At 52.1% G+C, this 18,711-nt stretch overlaps 1 protein-coding gene across 1 annotated transcript in view; it reads left to right on the forward strand.

Moving 5' to 3' along the window:
• The window catches only part of SDK1 (sidekick cell adhesion molecule 1), a 625,710-nt gene that overhangs the window by 585,796 nt on the left and 21,203 nt on the right, over positions 1–18,711 (forward strand). Inside the window, exons 39-42 of the mRNA XM_046666514.1 lie at positions 4,024–4,185; positions 4,850–4,975; positions 14,945–15,109; positions 18,343–18,480. Coding sequence (XP_046522470.1) covers positions 4,024–4,185; positions 4,850–4,975; positions 14,945–15,109; positions 18,343–18,480 — 591 coding nt within the window. The remainder of the gene's footprint in view (positions 1–4,023; positions 4,186–4,849; positions 4,976–14,944; positions 15,110–18,342; positions 18,481–18,711) is intronic.

An 18,711-nucleotide genomic window follows, 5' to 3' on the forward strand; every position in this document is an offset into this window, starting at 1 on the left:
TTTACGGAGCACTTGCCATGGACAGGCACGTGCTTGGCACTTAGACATTCTCTCCAAGTCCTCGCCACAGTCCCCCACACTGCAGGACCGCGTTTATCCTCATTTCACAGACAAAGAAATGAGTTTAGAAGCCCTTAAGACGTTTACCCAGGGCCTGTCATTCTGGACGGCTGGAGAGAGGTGGGATTTGAACCCAGACGGTCTGGTTCGAGAGCCAAGATCTAAACTGCCACGTGATGGGGAAAAACTGTCTGGAGCGCTTGTGTTTCTGAAGGTAAATGTGATGGGGGACGTCCTGGAGATGGAGCCTGAGGGGCGTTCGTTCATTAAAGCAGGCCACACCCCTGCATGGGGGCTTGTCATTCTCCGGCGTGACAACAGGTGGAGTCACTTTGGTCACAACCATTTTCCCCTCTTTTCACGCAAGAAGACAGTCGGTCACTAGCATCATCTCCTCCTCTGGAGAGTCCAGGGAAGGGCTGGACTCTCTGCCTGGCTTTTCCGGGCTTTTGCGATGAGCGAGATGTGCTCCGAAGGACAGCAGGAGGAGGGAGCGCTGTGGCACTGTGGCTCTGCAGCCCACTCGTTCCCTCTGTGGGTGGGAGAGTGACCAGAATGTCAGTGTGAACAGCCTCATCAGGGATCCCTGGACCCTCAAGAAGAAAAACCACTCAGACCCCCAGATCTTGACCATGTTGGGAGTTTGGGCATGTCCCGGACTCCCTCCTGCTTCCTGCTCATCTGTCAGCAGTGGCCCAGGGCTTGGGCTGCTCCACGGTGCTGATGACAGGAAGCATCCGGCCCCGGCCCAGAGGCATGGCAGCATTGCCTCCCAGCACCAGACCCTCTGGAAGCCGAAGGCCCCACCGAGTTCTCCAGCTCCACCCGTAGACCCCATTGCTCTGACAGCTCTGTCCCTGCTCCAGCCGGGGGTGAGGCTGTCACAGGCTGCACGCCTCCTCCCGGCCACCCTGGCAGCCAGCAGACAACCTCTTCCTGGGGGCAGACTCACCAGCCCTGAGCCCTAGCGCCTCCCCGGTTGACCCTGTGACCTTCTGAGGTGGCCTTGCTCACCACTAACGCCAGCCTCGCTTCTCAGGATGCCATCACGTGCCTGCCTGGACTGATGGCATCTGCCAGAATCCCTGGCTTAGCCAGACACTGGAAGCCAGTCCTGACCCCTTCCAGCTGGCCGCGCCCTGTAGCATACAGGCTAGAGGAGGAACAGAGACCAACGGGGTGGGGGGTGGTCAGAGCAGGAGATGCTCAGCCTGTGGCCCATCTCCACCCTTGGGCGCCTGGGGGCATTTGGACCTACTGGGGCAGACAAAGAGATAGGAGGAACTTTCAGTTGACTGTGAGACCGTGCTGTTGTATAAACGGAAAGGACCACATGCTGTGGGGTGGAGTTGCGGTTGAGGACAGAGTGGTTGCACAGAGGGCAGTGGCTGGGAAAAACAGCACACAGCTTCTGGCACCACGCTGAGGTCCAGCTGCCCAGCCTCTCTGCCCGCTCATCCGGCCCCCGCTGTCCCGTCTCCATGCCTGGGTCCGTCTCTCCCCAGCAGCCCCGTTCCTCCTCTTACCCAGAGAGCCGTTCGATTGTTTATCTCCTCCGCTTCGGGCAGCCGGCCAGTGCAATCAGTGTGCAGGCCTTCTGAGTGGGGGCTCCTGGAGAAGCCTGACCCTCACCCCCCTCACTGTTGGGTCGGGGGTCTCCGACAGGGAACCACAGAAGCAGTAATACTTTCATATGCCTCGTGGAATCCTTGCCGTCCCCAGAGATCTGACTGCACATGTAGCCAACACATCAGGCATCTTTATTTGGGCTACAATTATATGAACTCTCCATCATAACGCTGGTTTGGGAATGCGAACATTGCCAAAGATACGATAAATATGTTTATGTACATATATACGTATGTATGCTAAAGAGAATCAAAAAAAAATTTTTTTTAAGCTGCAAAACACTCATCTCACCGGGAGTGACTCTCCTGGCCTTTCTCGTGCCTCCTCACCCAGGACCGGGCAGTGGACAGACATCTGCAGCTCCTGGCCAGGCGTTTATCAGCCCCGGTGCAGGGTGTAGAGAGCCCAGCATTTATCCGGTCCCAGTGACCTGTGGTCACGTCCTCGGGAAAACAGTCCTGGCTCAGCCCATGGGTTGAGGAGGACCCGCGCCCATCCCTGGCCAGTCCGCCAGTCACTATGGGGAGCACCAAGCAGTCTTGAAGCACCAGGCCACTCGAAGCACCGAGCCTTGTTCTTGAGAATCTGATTTTATGGCCGAGTTATTTTTATGTTTTTAAAAATGTTTTAAACGGTAGCATTTTATGTGATTGCACCCTGAGGCTTTGTAGCACAGGGCAAGGTTTAAAAACTGACTAAATGGCTAAGATCGTGCCATAGCTGAGCTGGGGGAAGGCCAGAACAACTCTGCCTCCTACTGGGACAGAAGTCACAAAATCTGTGCATGGGTTTGTTTTTGCTCTGGGGAGAAGGAAGGCATTTTTTAACCAAAAAGAGGGGCTGCTATCCAGAATAACTTTGTACCCAACAGTCCGTCTGCTGATGACGGCCACTGTGTGTGCAGACTGTCGTCCTTGAAGCCCCTTTCTCGGGCGATGCAAGGTGAGGGTCAGGCTCTCCGGGCAGAAATGGCCCTGTTTCTCTACAGAAAAGCTCAAATGTGGAGGTCACTCAAATGCAGTCAAAATCACTCTGAAATAACGTGGAAGTGAGTCATCTAACTGAATAAACGTTTTATAAAGAGAGTAACGTGAAAACAGTGAACCAGCTAGAAGGTATCTTGGAAACCTGTAGGATAGAAAAATTTGCTTCAACAACTTTGAAAGATGGATCCATTTTGTAGTAAGAAGGCACTTTGTCGGGCTCTCAGGAGCTCAAGGCTACTCTAGAATTAAAGATGCTGATAGCACTGCACCATCCACTCTGAGAGCAGGCCGCCCACCGCCTCAGTCAGGGGCAGCCCGTCGGTTCTCTGTACGTGGGAGGCGGTGGGCGTGGACAGCTGGACCCAGGACGGCAGGTGCGTGTACCAGGACTGCTCTTGTGTACGAGTGCTGCTGACTAAGAAGTCTTGGAAAGGTCCCATCCTTACATCCTCCTCCAAGAGATGCTGGATAGAAATGAAGACATTGAAAGCTCTGAAAAATCCCGCAGTCAAGAGCTTATGGAACTTTTTTTTTAAATGCATCATCTTCAGACATATTTAACTGAAGAACCCAATTTTCGCTTCCGGAAAATGCTGCGTTTATGTGATTTTCAGTACGTATCTTCCTCCCAAGATGTTAAATCTCAATTTTCTAATTAGACTTAATACAACCAGCAAGACTTTTGTTTTGTTTACATATTTATGAGTGAAAACTTGGCTCTGTGTTGTCATCGCTCTCTGAATCAAGGCATCGATCGATATTTGCGATGGCAAATTTTTCTTCATCCTTGCTTCCAGGTCCACGGATGAAGTTGTCACGAGTTGCTTGAGGCCTTTAGGCCACAGGTTGGCCAACCCAGTCAGGCTGGAGACCCACCTTGTAACTAAAATGAAAGTCTTGCTTCGTCTTGTTCCATGTTCTCCTCCCCCCAAGGCTCAGTCAGGAAGCTGGAGGTCGCCTGTGCAAGTGACACAGGGCTTGCTCCAGGTCGGAGCCAAGTGGGGAAGAAATCTTTTCCAGAATGTCCTGAGGGGGGCCTGACCTGGAGACAGGGGGACCTCGGCCCCCACCGCAGTGCCCGTTGACTGGCATTTCTCTTCCTGCCGAGGTGATTAGTGAGATGGTGGGCCGCCTCCCCCGCTGTGCTCTCTCCTTTGTCAGCACCCACTTATCAACCTGAAACTCTAATTACACTTATCTGTGCTGAAAATTGGCTATTATCACCACTTAAAGTCTCCTAATTGTAAGAAATACTTCCTTCGCAGGCTGTGGGTGGTTCTCCTGGTTGTGGCAGCACCCGGCTGCTTCTCTAAACCCTGCCTCTTGCCTTTGCTCTTCGTGGTTCTAGGGGTGAGCAAGGTGGTGACAGTGGACGTGAAAGGCAACCGGCAGCGCTGGCTGAAGGTGCGGGACCTCACAAAGGGAGTGACCTATTTCTTCCGTGTGCAAGCGCGGACCATCACCTACGGGCCCGAGCTACAGGCAAATGTCACAGCCGGGCCGGCCGTGGGTAAGTGGACCTCTGCTGTCACACGGCTCCGGGCAGTGGCGACTGCAGCCTCTCACCTCACGCTCCATCGATTTGTCTACACTCTCAGTAAGGTAGTGCTGGCCTGACGTGGGGAAGGTTTGACATGATGGATGTCTCCCAGTCAGGTATTGACGTGGACTTCCACTGGTGGATTTCTGAAATATAGATGAGCAAATTCTTAGGAGTTCAGCGTGTAAACTTTTTATTTGTTTTATGGGAAAAATTAAGAGAAAACAAGTGAATTCAATTTTTGAAATATTTGAAAATCAATATTTGAAATATTGAAATGAATATTTAAATTTTTCGCATTGTGAAGAGGAGCCATGTCTCTCCCACTTAACAGACAACTTTGGCCTTTGTTTAGATACTTGCTAAGGCGAGGGCGGCCGATCGTGGCTCCTGGAGGGCCCTTGCTTTGCCGCATGGCACCAGGCACTTTGCTCGTGTCATCTCTTTTCATCTTCTGGGCAGTCCCTTGAGGCCACTGTCGGCCTCCCCATCTTTAAGATGAGAAGACTGTGATGGCGCGAGGCTGTGCCACCTGCCTGGAGAGCTGGAAACCCAGGAAGAGCAGGCCCTGCTCTGCAGGATGAGGGATCCCCAAGGACCACAATCTACCCGCTCTTTTCTGCTCATCCCACAGGTTCCCCGGGTGCACCTAGACATATCTCAGTCACAAAAGCCGCCTCTGAACTGACCCTGCAGTGGACCGAGGGGGATGCTGGCAAGGCGCCTACCACCGGCTACGTCATTGAGGCCAGGCCCTCAGGTAAGGGGGGCGGCCCCAGGGCACCTGCCCCATGGCGGAATCAGGAGCTGCCCAAGAACTGGGCTCTCCGCCGAGTGAAGCCACGGTCCTGAGGGTCCAATGTCAGAGCCCCTTGGCCTCCTTCTCTCTTGGCCTCTCCCTAACACGCTGAGACACAGAGGGCGGCTGGGGTGAAAGGAGGGCTCATGCCTTGCTCTGCTCTCAGGGTGTGTAATCATGCGGGGCAGGCACCCTGCAGCATCAGACTCGCGACATGTTAGCCACGTTACGCCTACCTGGGGTAACTGTCATTCTCAGAAGTGTGCACATGAGAACTTAGGGACATGTAAAGACGTTGTCGGCTCGTCACTGAGATCCAAGAGTGTTTTCAGGGACTCGTCTCTGGGTGCTGAATGCTTGCAAGCTAGATGGAAAGAATGGTGCTCATTTCTTATCATTATGAACATTCCTGTTAATAGTCAAACCGACATAGCATCTGCTTCATCTTTTAGGCTTCTGAAAATGAGTTCTAGGATCCATTCCCGACTCTATCCGCCCTAAGGGGTTCCCCCCGTCCCTCCGGTTTAACTTTGATAACTGAAGATGGACATGATTGGAAAATGAGTTTCTGAAGGGTTGAGTGGACATTACTGTGTGGAGCTGGGGGGGGGGGTTCCCCAAATACAGAGAGCACTGAGCACGTTCACTGTGGCCTTCAGACGGCTGCACAGTTAATCACGAACGTCTGAGCATGAAAATGCACCACGTACCAGGGGCGCGTCCAGAGGGTGCGTGGCCACACCCTGCCCGCTGGATGAGGCTGTGCTAGGAGGCATTTTAGTCTAATAATTAAAGAAGCTATTAGACCAAGAGGAACGGTCCCCAAAGTTACATACATCACTGTGTCAGAGACATCCCCTCCTCCCCCGCCAAATTGCTTTTGAAAGATTACTAGTTAAAAGTGCCTTCTAGAAACTTCTAAGGAGAAACCTAGTACATAAGACCAAAACAATTTCTATATGAGGGGGCATGAAAAGTTCTTTGGCTCGAGAACTCACACATTCAGCTTGCCAGCCTGAGGGATTCTGATGGTTCCCGTTGAGCAAGGCATTCGGCCTGTTCTGGAATCGGAGGGCCCAGATCAGTGGCCGGCCTGGGCAAGCGCTGTGCAGCGAAGGCCTTGACGAGGTCTGGGCCCAAACCGAAGGCCGTGGAGCTGCACCGGCCTGAAGGAAACAGCTCAAACGCGTTCTCCCAATCGAGGGAGAGCACTTGTTACAACTGTTCCTTTGCCAGCTCTTCAGGCCCCACCAAGGGGCTCTTGATAGAATTCAGGAGATCCACGAACGCAGGTGGCAAAAAATACGCTTTTATTTTCACTAACCTCTAACTGAAATCGAGCATTTCCTTCACTGATAAACGTAGGTGTATCAGTTTGCTAGGGCTGCTGTGACCTGTGCCACACGCTAGGCAGCTTAAATGACAGAAATTTATTGTCCCACGGTTCTGGAGGCTGGAAGTCTAAGATCGAGGGTCGGCAGGGCTGGTTCCTCCTGGGGATGTGAGGAAGAGTCTGGTGTAGGCCTCTCGCCTCGCTTCTTCAGTGCTGCTGGCCATCCTTGGCGTTCCTTGGCTTGTAGAAGAAGCATCTGGATTTCTGCCTTCTCTCTGTGTCTGTGTCTGTGTCCAAATTTTCCCTTTTGATGAGGACACCAGTCATACTGGACCAGGGCCCATCCCAGTGACCCCATCTTAACTAATTACATCTGCAGTGACCCTGTTTCCAAATGAGGCCACATTCTGAGATATTGAGAATTAGGCCTTGAACACGTGGATTTTGAGGGGATGCAATTCAACCCATAGCAGGAGGTAAGAAACCTCATAAGTAGCTGCAGTCCTTGTGAAATTGCCAGCAGCAGAAATCACAGCTGCTTTCATATCACGTTCAGATATTTCACGAGACCGTTTACACTCGTCATTGCGTAGACATTACAGTCCCGTGTAGATTCCTGCCAGACCTTGGTATCCAAAGTTGCCGTGGGATAAGGTCATCGCCTGAATCCTACTCTTTCCACCACATCTTCCGAAGAACCATGTGGCTGAGCAAGTGTTGCAAAGACGACCCCACCTGACCCACACCTTCCGCGTGACCAGGAGGCAGGCGGGACTGTGAGCTTCTGTCACCTCTAGGTAATTACAAGCATCACCAATATAACTTTTCTATTATTTTCTCCATCTAAAACCATTCTGAGAAGGCATCCTTCAGAGTCAGCAGAGACTGAAGGTGTCCATGGCTCCAAGAAAAGATCAAGAAGCCTTGCACTAGAGACTGACATGCACAGGAAACTCCTTCCAGGCCATCTCCTTCCACCTGAAGGCTTGTCTCCGTCACTAGAGACTTAAAAGTCCCAATAGATGAGTGGCTCTGAGGGGCCACCAGAGGGGTCCTGGGGTGATGGAAATTCTCTGTATCTGGGCTGTGTCAGTGTCACACTGTGAGGCTGTACTGTAGTTTTACAAGATGATGCCATCGGGGGACACTGGATAAAGGACACATAGATCTCTGTAGTATTTCCCACAACTGCATGGAAATCTACAATTATCACAAAATAAAAAGTTTAGCCTAAAATTTAAAAAAATCCCACAGATGGTCTCCTCACCCGGTTCAGTCAAGTGGCCCAACACGGCTTGGAAACAAGCATTTTCGTGTCAGAGCAGCCTGCGGGGAATGCAGCGTCCCACCAGCCAGACACGGGAGCCTGGGCGGAGAATCGCAACACCAGTGAGCGCGTTTCGGCACTTGCCGCGACAGGACAAGGTGTTGATTCCCAGGCTCGCCTGGGGAGCCACTTAATTTCTCCTCAGGTTATGCCGTGCTCATCCGTGAAGGAAACAGGATGCCTGTGGTTAGATGCGCAGCTTCAAGGAGGCTGGAAAGTGTTGTGAATGAGAACGAATTGGGCTGTGGCCTCGAGCCCCACACTGAGTCCCACGCCTCAAGGGCCTTGCCCAAACAAGCCTTGTGAGGTCAGCTGGAGGCCTGAGCTCAGTGGGATTGGACCAGAATGTGGAAACTGACCTACAGGGGACGAAGACACCACAAGAAACTGACCTGGAAGATGCTGTCTTTTCCAACGAGTGCTAAAGATTCTGCTTGCACTTCCGTTTTGCTACTCAACCTTCGAAAGCAGGTTGCCAACAATTTCCCTTTCGGATTGCTGACTGAACCACAGCAGGCTGCTGGACTCGCCGCCTTGCCGTTGGAAGTTGAGAAAGTCGCCCCCTCCCTCTGTGACCCGGCCAGCAGCCGCTCGGAGTCAAATGGAACGCTTTTATGGGTCGTCAATATTTAAGCACCTTGCCCGTACCTCGGGGCTTTGGGTCTCAGCCGTCGTCTGTTACAGGCCTCATTACACAGAACATTCGATGCTGCATCATCTCATTTTCTCCGCTGAAGCTCTCTGGCAAGACTTTCTCCAGGCAGGGGAGTGGTTTTCTGAAGGGAGCTTGGTTTGGGTATATGGGCCTTGTTTTTCATTACAAGGGGCTCTTTTACATAGGGGGTCACCCAGCCACAATAGGGACCCCTCACCACGGAGTGTCTGGGAAGACTAAGCCACTTTGTGTTGAGTGGCCTCTGCGGCCCCAGGCTGTCTGCTCAGCCTGACGTCTTCCCACGCAGCCAAATCTCCATCTTGCCCCTGGGGAGCAAGAAGCTTCTCAGCTTGGTGGCTGGTGCCGAGAGGGTGGCCTGGTGGCAGCCCAGGGAGATGGCAGTGCAGACTCTCGCTCTTCTGTGTCCTCATTTTCACTCCTGCAAATTCGGCTGAATAGCCCCATGGCTGCCCTAACGTAGAGATGTGAACTGAACAACGGTTAGTGAAATTAGCGTTGAGCTGGAATGCAGACTCCCTCATTCCTGGGGGGGGGGGGGGGGTCAGTGAGTGTGGCCCAAGGACGTCGCATCAGACTCCACAGGACGGCCTTGCCAAGATCCATCTCTCTGGTTGTGCGTGCATTTCCTCCGAATCGGTGTTGCAAAACTCCCTGGAAGGCAGTGGAAGCTATGCAGTGGGCATATGCAGATGATTTATTTACACAAATTATCCCGAGGCATTTTACTGTGTAGATCACGAAACCTAATTTACATATTTACACAATAGACTGGAATGGCTCTAAAGGAACTATAAATATATTTTCCTCTCCAAAGCAGCCATGAAATACATATTCAGGATGTACCCACAGCGGGCAGACGTTGTCTTGCCTTTTTCACAAATAATGTATCCAGCCCAGAGATGCGAGCTGGTTCTTTGGAGCCCAGGCCCCTCATCCCTCATTGGGACCCTCCCTGTCCACTTTTAGCCTCCTGGGAGCCTCCTGGTTCCCTCCCCATTCGTTTGGTTCATTTTCAGTCTTTGGCCTTTTCGGGACTTTTCAATTGAACGAAAAATAAAATCAGTATTTTTCTGAAGATATAAAATCCGTGGAAGTTCCCAAGTCAGCAAATTCAGCAAAAGAGCTGTAACTGCGGCTCTGACCCAGGCCACTGGCCTTTTCTTCACTCCTCGTCTGTCTCATAACCGCATTTGTTGACAGCCTGTCAGCCTGTGCATGCCCTGTCTTTCTGGGTTCCATCTCCATCACAGGCCATCCTTTGCATTTAGACATTCTCTCATTTTGTCTCCTGCCTTAAACAAGGATCAGATAAAAGGTAATTTTTTTTTTATCAGATATAGTTAGCCTCATGGTTAAGCCCCACCTGTTTCAGTGAAATTTCTCACCCAGACAGACCATTTATACTAAGAGAAATGGCAGTGTTTAAGAAATAAACAACTGACAGGCTTCCATTTGCTCGGAGCTGCAGGCTGATCGTCACGTTGTTGGTTGTGAATTAGTGGAACCAGAAATCTCGGGCTGTGAATGACAGTTTCATTCAGCATGGAGACCCTGTTTAATTGTCCATGAAATCAAACCTCTGTATTGGGTGGCGTCTGCCCGAGTACCTGCGGCACTCCGCTCGGCTCTGGGCATTCGAGGGATAAATGGAGCGATGAACCCTCGGATGTGCCTGAGCCGGGCTCCATCTCAGTTTGGAAAGGAGGAGTTCACGTTTCCAGGTTTATTAGGACATCGTCTGGAATCCAAAGTGCTTCCTACCGTCGGGGGGGGGGGAGACGTTGGCACTGAGAGATCAAAGCTGACTCATTCTGCTCGCTGGAAACGAGGAAGGGCTGGGGTACCAGGACCTTTGAGACTGGAGAAGATTTCCCTCTCGAGAGATCGTCCCTCTTGGCCACTTCCCTTTTTTCAGTCGACAAATAGTGCAATGAAGGCGGCAAAGACAAAGCGTTTATTTTCTTTAAAGAAAAACCACCTAGTGCACGTGGAGCCTCACTCGCCTTGCCTCCTGAGCCGGACAGGGTTGAGGTGTGTGATCTGAGCGTGATTTATTTAGGAATGTTTTGCAAATGCATTTCTCAGAGGTTTCCTCGCCTTCTTGCCTTGAGGTGGCGTTTTGCCAACAACGTTTCAGTAATACGGAGAGTCCGGGAAGGTGTTCCCTCACGTCTCCAGGAAGGGGGGCGGGCCCAGGAGACACGTGTGCCTGGCACTTACTCCACCGCCATGGACCCCTTCCCACAGCAGCCTGAAGGTGGATGTTACCCCCCAGGAAGTTCCAAGCCCTGGCCCCAGCGGGGGACCAGTGCCAGGCATCAGCCGTCCAGGGATGTGGCTTTGGAAGACATCACAACTGTTCTCTTCCAGTGCATCATGGGTTTTCCCAGGATGGTGACATAGGAGGACCTCACTGGGGAGGGAAAGCCCTGCTGGGGTCTCCGGAGCATCCCGCCAGGGTGAGCCCGCCTGGGGTTTGAGAGCTGGCTGAATGGACCCCCAGAACTGCCTTTTAAAAAATATGAGGGCCTGCAGTCCTCTTGGTGTCGACTGAGTCAGAAATCCAGGCCCTGGGGATTATCCTGCTGCGTGGAGAATCACTTGCACAAATCTCATTATGGCTAATAGTTCTGTAATGTTATTTTTCCCTCTAATTTGTAGAGATACTTTTCTCCATCATTGATTTATTGAGATATTTAACAGCATAATACAAATGAGAAAAACAAGCCAGAGAGAAGAAGCGGGCTGGAAGCTTCGACAGCCGCCAGGTTTTCCTTACCCACTCACGATCTCGGTGTAGATATCAGCGTGGAGAAACCGCCCGGTGAATTATAAGTGGAGTCTAAAATGCTAATTTGGGAAAGAAAGAATTAAGCAGAATAAAAAGGTGAACATTCTCTTCCGTTAATTGAGACGGAGATTCTGTCGGTTATGACTCCCCCTGCCAACATTTTTCAATGGAAATGGATTGCTAAATAAATCGTTCTGTGTTGAGATTCTATATCAATATTTTAAAATGCGTTTATGAAAAGTGCACACAATTCCTGGAGCTATGACAGAGTGCTTAAAATAAAATGTAGCCTTTGGGTGACGGTAGAGGAAGGGGAAATAACTTTTTTTCCTTCGGCAGCAGGAAAGCATTACAGAACCATTAATGCAAAACACCTTCAGAGAATCCACACTCCAGAAGTGCTCTGACCTGCTCAGAACGGTCTGAGGATACCTTTGACAAGCGCAGTCCCTAAATTTTAGTGGTTTTAAGCAACATGCAGTTTAAAAGAGTCTGTATTTCTTTTTCTTTAGTCTCTTTTATAGCGTAAAACTGTCTGTCTTTTCAGAGTAAAACACCGCACAACTCACTCAACATTTAAAGCCCTTAGAACAGTGACTTGCTCATAGTAAGTGCTAAATAAAATTGTGCTGGTTATTATTTCCTGAAAGCCTGCTTGTACTAGGCCCTGCAAAAGGCTTTGGGGATACAAAGATGCATGGATGGGTGGATGGATGGATGGCTGAAAGGAAGTGTGGGTGAGTGGGTGGAAGGATAGATGGATGGATGGATGGATGGATGGATGGGTGGATGGAAGGAAGGAAGTGTGAGTGGGTGGGTGAAAGGATAGATGGATGGAAGGATGGATGGATAGAAGGATAGAAGTTTGGTTATATGGATGGATGGAAGAATGGATGGATGGAAGGATAGAAGTTTGGATGGATGGATGGTTGGATGGAAGAATAGATGGATGGATGGGGAGATAGATCAAGTCATCAGATATTTATTGAACTCTTGAAAACTTCAAGGGCCCAACGGTGCAGACAGACAGATAAATATGAAGAAGTGCTCTGGAAGCCCATTGGCGGAAGCAGTCATCTCTTCCTGGAGTGTAGGAGTGTGGTCAAAGTTGGCCTCAAAAGACGAGTCTGATAGGGTGAAAGGACCTTATTGATTTTCCTCCATGCCGTGTCCATAGACTCTAAATAGCTCATGGAGAACAGAAATCTCGTCTGATTCCCTGATAGGTGGAAGAGGGCCTGACCAAAGCCTGAGCGCTTCAGTGTTTGGGGAACGAATGCCTGGATGAACAAGGAGGGGCAGGGGGAGGGGGCCCAGGCTCCCAAGGCAGAGGGAGCAGCGCGTGCAGAGAAAATGTGCTCTCTGTGCCTGTTATTCCCTGATCGTTCTCATGCAAAACCAGAACGTAAATCACACATAACAATCATTCCACGTGCAAACCTCAATATTTTAAGGAGGAAAAATAAAAGCTTAAGCTGCCGCTTGCCATTCTGACATTATTAGTGGTAATGGGTGTGTTGGTGAGAAATTAGTCTAAACATGCATATTTAGAAATAAATAAACCTTGTACTCCTTTTCTGCTTGTACAGAGATTTGTACCTTTAAAATCTCGTTCCCATCCATTCCTTCGTTAGCTGTGACTATAAGGACTTAATCGGTGCAAACTCTAAATCCTATGCAAATATGGACGGATACACTAGCAATTTTCTTTCTGTTTACTGTCGGGCTAATCCACTTGAGCGTGGCTGGGGTTCCGAGGTGTGTGAGTAGGTTGGTTTCCAGGTAACCCTTAGCTCCCCATAAGCCACCAGTGCGTGCGTCCATGTTCACTGTGCTCTGCCTGCCCAGATCTCCTGCTCCTGTTAAAGGATCACAGACCTGTGCCTATAAAAGAGCTTCTAATTCACGAAGGATCGCTGCTTCCAATGAACATTTTGGACTCTGAGCCCACTTTTCACCAAACCACCTCCTTAGAAATTGGATTTACATTTTATTTTACAAACACTCACGGAGTATGGTGCTTACTATGTGTAAGGCATTGCTCTCAGCACGTGATAAATATTGACTTGTTTAATCCTTGAAACAAACCTGTGGTGTGGATGCCTTTGTGGTCACCATTCTACAGATGAGGCAAAGAGAGGTTAAGTACTCTGCCTAAGGACACACAGCTAATGCACAGTGGAGCCAGGCTTCGCACAAGGCTGTCTAGCTCCAGACTCTGTCCTTTTAGCCATGATGTGCTGTTGTCTCTGAGTTTTTTGCTGACAGATATCCCTGATCACATTTCCTTTGCCCTGTTGATAGAGGCCTCAGAACCACATCCATTTGCTTCTTCCATTCTCTCTACATCCCAATTTTCTGGCTCAATTTCAATTTTAATAATGTTTTCCTATATGTCAGGGCTTAATATATAAATTTTGTTTATATATATATAAATTTTATTGTGGTGAGATATACATAATGTAAAATTTACCATTTACCCATTTTTAAGTGTCCAGTTCAGTGGCCTTAAGCACTTTCAGACTGTGCAACCATTCCTACCATCATCTCCAGAATTTGTTCATCTTCCCAGACTGAAACTCTGTCTGCATTAAACACTGACTCCCATCCCCCCCCCCCCCCCAGTCCCCGGAAACCCCCATTCTACTTTCTCTGTCTATGAGCTTGAGTGTCCCAGGGACCTCATATATGTGGAATCATACAGTAATTTTTGTGTGTGTGCCGGCTCATTTTACTAAGCACAATGTCCTCAAGGTTCATCTATGTTGGAGCATGTGTCACAATTTCCTTCCTTTTTAAGGCTGAGCAATATTCCATTGTATGGCTGGACCACGTCCTGTTTGTCCACTAATCTGTCCGTGGATGCTTGGGTTGCCTCTACCTTTTGGTGATTTCGGATAGTGCTCTGTGAACAGAGGTTAACAAGAGCCTGTTCAAAGTTCAGTACATTTTTTAATCTACACTTGTATTTCTTGTCCCTGGATACAGATTAAAAAACCCACCATCTGAGGGCAGATTTGATGCTGCAGCCCCTCCGAAGGATGCTCAAACTCGAGGGCGGCACTTGGCGAGTTTAGTTGGGGAGGTTAAGGCAGGGTCCCCGGGTGGGGCACCAGGCCCCACAGGGTTGTCCCAGAGCGTAGTCCCCATGACTCCTGGCTCCTCCAGGCCAGCTGCCGTGCAGCACCTTTTTGACAGCTGAGAGCATGAATGTTGGGTCATTAAAGTTGCGCTGGGAGCACTGTCGCTGGCGCCCAGGGCTGTGTGGGGGACGCAAAGCATAGCAGCCGAGCTGGCAGCTGGTTGGCAAATGACGCTGTTTTTTAAAGTTTTCTCTCTGACTCACCAGCTGGCTTGTCATTTCCAGTTAGAGTGCAGGGGGGACAAAGGCCTCAGGATGGTGACTGGCGTGTGCAGGGACCAGCCGGTGATCCGTGGGTGGCCCGGGCAGGGCCCCTTGTTGGGGAGATAGGATTGTAGGGCCGGTGACAGGATGCACACAGCGGGCAGGAACAGCAGCCAGCCAGAGGGAGCCAGAAACCCTAAACAAAGATGAGATCCAGTCTGAAACCAGAGGCGAGGGCCTGGAATCCCTGGGGGTGTGATAGGAGCCAGGAGAAAGTTCAGGAAAATGCCACTGCCCAGCTGGGGGCCTTAGCAGCAGCTCGTGCCAGGCTCTGCCATTCTGACCGTCACAGCCCCTCTGCGCGGGGTGCTGCCGGCTGACCATGGGCAGGGGCGCGTCCAGCTGGGCGCCGGAGAAGAGCAGCCCTAATTGCTCCCGCCCCTCGCTCCTCTTGCAGATGAAGGCCTGTGGGACATGTTTGTGAAGGACATCCCCCGGAGCGCCACGTCCTACACCGTCAGCCTGGATAGGCTCAGGCAAGGAGTGACCTACGAGTTCCGGGTGGTGGCCGTGAACCAGGTGGGCTATGGGGAGCCCAGCAGACCCTCCACAGCCGTGTCAGGTAGGGATCCCTTCCCGGAAATCTTGGGGCGAAGCTCCTTCATCTGAGGGAAGGGAGGCTGACATGGAACCATTAGGGGAAGAAAGAGGACAGCACCTGCTTCTTGCAGACACTCCTGCAGTCGGGGGCCTGCCCAGGGGACAGGGCACAGGGATAATGGTGTGGCCCCCGCCCGACATCCTCCAGGCCTGGAGCTGCGGTAGCAACAGCGGCACCAGCAGGGCCCCCTACAGGCTCCATGTTTGAGGGGACTTTCCGTACCACACTGGGCTCAAGCGATTCTGAATTTGTGTCTCCCTTTCTCCTTAATCAGAGACACCACGGGAGTCAGAGCAGTCAGCTTGAGCTGGGCAGTGTGCCCCTTGGAGGGAAGGCATTCCCAAGCCAGGCGGAGCCCCGAGACCCCCTTGTTAGCTGGTGCATCCTTGCCGTGGAGCCATGTGCCATTTGTGACATACAAAAATTGCCCCCAGCAGCCACGGGGAGTGTGTTAGCACTCCACACAAAGTTGTGTCTGATGGGGGCCTCCCTGAGAGACAGCTAAGGGGCCCTGGGGGAGTCTTGTGCCTGTTGCCACCCTGTAGGTGAGATTGGAGGTGGAAGATGGCTCCGGGTCGAGTGGCAGAGATGGAGGAGGCCAGGTTCCTTCTCCCAGAGCACACATGGTAGTGACGACGGACTGTCTGTCCTCACCAGCGACGATGTGTCCAGAGGTGTAACAGATGGGGGGAAAGTGACCACGTGGGAATCAGAATGGGCTTCTCGGAGAAAGGATCGTGGATCTGGGTCTTGAAGGGTGGGCAGGGACGTGGCCACAGGGGAAGGGAGATCCTGGACAAAGCAGAGGGAGCAGCAGAGAGAAAGTCCTGCACAAGACGAGCCCAGGGGGACAAGCAGGTGGGGGAGGGGAGGTAGGCCAGTCACGTGGCCCCGTCTCTCTCCTGGGGACTCCGGATGCCTGTGAGAAGCGGTCTCAACCCTGGCTGCACTTTGGGATCACTCAGAAAACACCCACGCTGGGGCCCACCCGAGACAGTGGGTACCCGGCCGGGGGTGGGAGTCTGGGCGTTATTTCTGTTTCACTTCGCAGGGATCCTTCTGTGCAGCCGAGGTTGTGAGCCAGGGAGCCAGGGCTCAGAGGGGTTTGGGTGAGGGGTGGGCTGCAAACGACAATGTGAAGGTGTGTGGGGAATGGGAGCTGGCAGCAGAGAGCGGGGCGGAGAGAAGTCTGGGAGGGCGCAGGCAGAGTCTGGGCCAGAAACCAGGAGAGGCTTCCTCACACTCGAGACAAGTGTCTCCCTCCCGTGCGTTCAGAACTGTTGAAGCTCCTGACGGCTCTTGCTCATGCTGAAACAGCCTTCAGCCCTCTCTGCAGCGAGGTTGTGGGGAGCTCCAGCCCCGAACCCCTGGTTTAGGACACACGTGAATTCCAGGCTCACTCAGGGAGAGGGGCGTCACTCACTTTTTTATTGACTAATATTTAGAAAAATCAAAATGTTCTCATGTCCTTCATTTTTATTATGCAAATTTTAATCGTACCCCAAAGTAGAGAGAACAGAATAAGGAAGCCCGGCCCTGCTCACCCCAGTTCAGCAATTCAAGATTTGCCTCCCTTGGTTTGTCCGTGAGAAATCGATATAAAGCAATTCCAAGCGCACAGAGCTCTAATTCCGCACATGTGGCCGGTGGCAGAGGCTGGTCCTGCACAAGAACACGCTCCCGCCTGCCGGTTCGCGGGGCCTTGTGGCTGGAACGTGTCTCCGACATCCGCCACGTCCCCGTGCGCTCAGCGTATCTCATCCTTCAGAGAAGCCCGCGGGCCTCCGGTGCCAGCCCGGCCCCAGGAGCGGCCGTGCAGAATCGGGGGTCCTGCCCTGGGGGGAGAATCCTGCAGGACAGCCAGGCCTTTCTTTCCCAAGCCCACTCTGGGCCACTCCCCGGGGCTCGGCTTGGCCTTGTGGGATGGATACTGAATGGACAGCCTGAAAACCAGTGCTGTCATCCCCTAAGAAACCCTGTGGGGTTACATCATGGAAAGCACCCCCCCCCACCTTGTTCCCAGTGTCACGCATTTTCTGTCTGTCCAATGAAGTATTTAATATAAGGGGGATGCCTTCCCTGTGGGTGTTGCCAGCTGGGAGGCAGACCTTGGGTCTCACCTGTAAGAGGTTTCTGTCCTGTTCGTCCCGGGCGTCCAGTGCCTCGGAACCAGCTCCCCTGCAGGACCACACGGAAAGCAGGATGGGACCCAAGGGCATCCGGCCCCTGCCGAGGAACGATTCCCACTTTTCTGTCCTTAGTCGACAGAATAAAACATGGGGAAGAAGAGTATCCTTCTTCAAAGTAACTTTTAAATGAAACCTTTTCTATTCATTTCTCGAAAAACACATCTAAAGATGGGGCCAGTTGTTCCGCTCAGTTTTGCTGGAGGCATGAAATAAATACAACGCAGCCCCAGCTTTCAGGGGACCCTGATCTGGTGGAGGAGGCCAACAGGGGCACAGGCAAACACACGCAGTGAGTGCGTGCCGCGAGAGGTCTCTGCGCAGGTGTAGACGGGATGACCCAGTGCTTGCACGAGCAGGAGTCAGGTTCGGGGGGGGGGTCCAGGCCTCAGGCTGTACCCTGTAGCTAACGGGAGGCCACTGAAGGCTTCTAGGAGTGGACTTGTTTCCATCTGAGGAAGACATCGCTGGTGGCAAGGTGAAGAATGGATTTGAGCAAGACAGGAACAGGGGAAACCGTTGGGAAGTGGTTGCAGTGACGGGCAAGAGGTGGCGAGGGCCCCGGGCAGTGGCAGTGGTGACAGAGAGGGTGAGGGTCCTCAGAGGCTGTCTGGGAGGGAGGAAAAGGAAGTCCGGGCACTTTTGTTCCTTCCTCCCTCCAACCCGGACAACATTTGTAAGTAGATGAAATTGGGAGACTGTAGGAAGCATGATGACAAGGTCAGGGCAAGCTCTGGGGTAGGGAGGTCTCTGGGGTGGGGACAGCATGGGGACAGAGGGCCCCTGAGCCTGATTCCCACAGGAGGTGGGAAAGTGCTGCTGCTTAATTCCCGAAGCCCGAGCCTGGTCAACCAGCCCACCATAACGCACACCAGCCTGTGGTTCCCTCTTCCCTGTGACTCCGGGCTGTCCCTCATGTCCTCCGTCCCCGCCCCCACCCGGTTCACGGGCAGGGGACTGAATATGGAGTTTCTCTCAAACGTCACTGCGTTCGTGTCTGCCCTGCAGCTCAGGTGGAAACCCCGTTCTACGAGGAGTGGTGGTTCCTCCTGGTGATGGCGCTGTCTAGCCTGATCATCATCCTGCTGGTGGTGTTCGCCCTGGTCCTGCACGGACAGAACAAGAAGTACAAGAACTGTACCACAGGTGAGGATCGGCCTCCATTTCCCCAAAGTGCACTGGCCGCTCCTGAGCTAAGGGTTTATGCATGGTTTTCTCCCCCAGACCAGCCGTGCCAACACCCACGCTTCCGTTTCACTTGCCCGTAGGGGATAAAATGGATACAACACGTCTCCTTTCTGGAGGCAGTGAGGTCGAGCAAAACAAGAGCAGACCTCAGTGACCGGGTTCCCGCCCTGACCCTGCCCTCACATTAGC

The sequence above is a fragment of the Equus quagga genome, chromosome 7 (genome assembly GCF_021613505.1).
Source record: "Equus quagga isolate Etosha38 chromosome 7, UCLA_HA_Equagga_1.0, whole genome shotgun sequence".
Lineage (NCBI taxonomy): Eukaryota > Metazoa > Chordata > Mammalia > Perissodactyla > Equidae > Equus > Equus quagga.